At 41.5% G+C, this 3,331-nt stretch overlaps 1 protein-coding gene across 1 annotated transcript in view; it reads right to left on the bottom strand.

The window, feature by feature from the left end:
- The window catches only part of RIT2 (Ras like without CAAX 2), a 127,828-nt gene extending 124,963 nt beyond the window's left edge, over nt 1-2,865 (bottom strand). The window contains exon 1 of the mRNA XM_042447865.1: nt 2,661-2,865. Within this exon, the coding sequence (XP_042303799.1) occupies nt 2,661-2,691 (31 nt within the window). The 5' untranslated portion in view covers nt 2,692-2,865. The remainder of the gene's footprint in view (nt 1-2,660) is intronic.
- Nucleotides 2,866-3,331: the final 466 nt, after the last annotated feature.

Genomic DNA, 3,331 nt, shown 5'->3' with positions numbered 1-3,331 from the left:
AGCCACAGATGCAACTATCCTGCTCTAATTCCACTTTTCATACCTCATGTGAGAAAGTTGTAGGTTTTAGACTAAACTTTAAGTGAGCTGCTGAAAGGGCTGAAACGAATGCCATAAATAAGTTTCAAATGAAACCTGAATTTCATTTACCATCCCACTACAATGAAATCCACCTGCTGCCATTTCCTTTTGTGCAACTCATGCTATCAATGGGGCATGAGAAAGTACTTAATCTTTCCCATTAAGTCAAATTCAGGCCATTCTTTAATGGCATGAAAAACCTGGGAAATCTTTGTTTGCATCAGAGCTCTTCCACTCTGTCCCACCCCAGCTCATAGAGTTCACATATGATTCAGAAGTCAAGTTGTTTCACCTTACTTCAGAGTTTTCCCCTTTCCATTCCTAATCCAATGCTTTGTGCAGCCTTCACAGCTAATTACTGCAAATGCTGAGCAGAGTGCCTTGTAATTAATTATAGTTATTAGTGTAATTAGTAGAGCTAAATTAAAGCTTGAAATGCAAGGTCTTTAAAAAAATATTTTGTGGATATCTTGTTTGTGACTAAATAAGAGGTTAGTAAAAAGGGAATGTTTGCCTGTGTTTTATAGAGATGGGATGTTTCAGTGGTAGGACAGCTGGTAGGCAGCAGATGCCAGAGCTTGTTTTACTTGGAACTGTGCCACCACTCTGCTTTGTATCCCTTCCCTTTATTTTGTGGATCAGAGTTGGAAGGACTTGTTGCTGTTATGACGAGCCATCAAGTTGGCTTCAACTCTTGGTGACCCTGTGAATGAGAGAACTCCATGAGCCTTGTCAATTAACAGCCTTCCCTAGGTCTTGGAAGGGAGGCTTCAGCTTCAAGATGTCCAGGTAGAGCAACCAAACTGCAATACAATACATCGCTTTGGCCATGTTTTAGTCATTAATTGTCCAAGTAACTCTGCTGAAAGAGGCCACTCGAGTTATCATTCAACTGGCCACTACCACTTTTCTGAAACTCCTGTATAAGTATGTTTGTAGAACTCTGCCAATATTTTCTTGTTAGTTCCAACTAGTGTAAAGCCACAGAAACAATGAGATTCATTGATATGTTGACTCACCATTCAACAATTAACTGAATAGGTCTACTTTAGTTGGGATGAACCGACAGGGTTGCAGCCATGATTGGATTTGCCGAGAGTAGATCCATTGAATCAATGGGATTTATCTACATGATGATTTACCATTCAGCAATTCATTCACTAGTTCTACTCTAGTTGAGTCAAGCCAATAAGTTTCAGCCATTTGGCCTCGGCCTGTGCTCTTGGGGCAAAACTCTGAGATTTATAGAATTCAGATATTCCCTAGTGCTATGTCAACCATCAAGGAATCAAGAAGTGGCACTCCTCTTCTCACATGCTGACACAGCTGTCCTTTATGGATTGCCCCCTTCTTGAGAGACACTTGCCAGATCAATACAATGCAACTCTTCACCTCTTTGGGTTGCTGAGGTAGTTAAAGAGAAAGACCAGTTCATATACAAAATATGTATGTCTTGATTCAGCTGTTTGTTCAGTCTAATAGTGCTGAGCCTTAATAGAGTGTACCAGGCTTAGCTGACGTAATTATAGGCATGTTGCACAGACAGGTACATCATCCTGGAAAGCAAGTGCCAAGACAGAGCCTGCGTGCTCAGCAAACTAGCTTCAAGATTAGAGGATGCTCAGTGTCAGTGAAGATAAATCAAAAGGTTACAGTCTCCGACAAAAGACACAATGCTGGACAGAGTTAACTGCTCATCTGGGGGACACTGCAATCACCAAGAAATAGCATCTCTCTCTGTCTTTTTCATTTCCTTCAGGGCATTATAATATGCCCAATTTCATCAGATGTCCTATCCAGAGTGAGGGTGATAAGATCAAGCACACCCCCTATAACTTTTCAGGCAAGAGGTGACTCTGTTATGAGCCAAGATCTAATGACGTGCAGTAAACAAGTCAGAGTGGGAAGGTGAAAAAGTTTTTTGTTGTTGTTGTTTTTTGCAGACAACTCACTTGAATTTTTATTGCCAAGTCGATTTCTTAAGCAGTTTAAGGGAGGGGGGTCTCACTTGCCTATCTTGGTGTACAATGCACAAGTTGCAACCACAAAATCTAACTCTCTATTGAGTTACGCAAAAGGTGCTTAATAGGATCAGAGGTATAGATTTGCCCAAACTAATCAAAACCCTGCAGGGATTACTCCTGAACAAACCCATTGGATTGAATGGAGGTTGAGCAGCTCAGGTTTCGAGCAAATCCTATTCTCTTCCACTAAGAAGATTTTCATAGAATCATAGAATCATACAGTTGGAAGAGACCACAAGGGCCATCCAGTCCAACCCCCTGCCATGCAGGAACAGTTAGCCAGTTAGTCTCAAAAAATGTAAAGTCTTTTGGCTTGATGAATAAAACCTTCCAAAAAAAGCAAAAACCTTTCTCTCTTCTTTCAAAAAAAGTTACATAACAGAAGCTGGCTGACTGATATATATGAAGATTATGTGCTTTTGCAAGGACTTTCCTCATGATACAATAATTCTGTTTTCATAGATTAATGCATCATATATATTATAATTCCCTCCCTCCACCCCGTCCCAACATCATTCTTTTAAAAATACATCCAACCAAAAACCAACAACTTACCACTTTTGCCTACTCCACCTGATTCCAGCATCACCACCTTATACTCTCTCAAGCCCCCCAAAGAGCTCCTGAAGAAGTTGGGGGTTTCCCTTCTGGCCTCCCTTTTCTTTGAGGGAAGATGTACTGGCAGGCACTTGCTTTAAACAACTCTAAAAGCAATTGGAGAGGGGAAGAGATAGAGTGTTACCTAGGAGAGGGTACAATTTAGCAGCTTCACAGGCTTGCTGCTGTGTATCTCTCGTAGCTGCAGAAAGTCTCATAGCAACCGGTTTTAAGAGCTTCCAATAAAAATCCAGCTCATCACTCTCTCCCCATACTCCCTTCTCTGTGTCCCTTTCTCTAGTGCTGTCCTCTTCCAAGACACAGAAGGCTGTGCATTGCTCACAAAACAAGCACCTTCAGGGTTTATAGGGCTTTTCTCTGCTCTCAGTTATCTTGAGATAACACTCGCCCCTCATGTTCTCTGATCTCTGATCTGTTTTCAGAGCCACAGGGTTAATCCAAGCTTAAGATGAGATGGAAGACAGGGGTAGAGCCCTTAAATAATTGGCGGGCTCTGGGTTTCACATCTGGGAGATAGATTAGATAAATACAGCACGGTGGTTGTTTACTGGGATAGGTGAGGGAAGTAGAGGGTGAAATTTACAGAAAGAAAACTTCTATTTGCTGGA

This window comes from Sceloporus undulatus, chromosome 2 (genome assembly GCF_019175285.1).
Source record: "Sceloporus undulatus isolate JIND9_A2432 ecotype Alabama chromosome 2, SceUnd_v1.1, whole genome shotgun sequence".
In the NCBI taxonomy this organism is placed as follows: Eukaryota; Metazoa; Chordata; class Lepidosauria; order Squamata; family Phrynosomatidae; genus Sceloporus; species Sceloporus undulatus.
The sequence above is the reverse complement of the archived record's forward strand: the minus strand, read 5'-3'. Positions and strand labels throughout refer to the sequence as shown.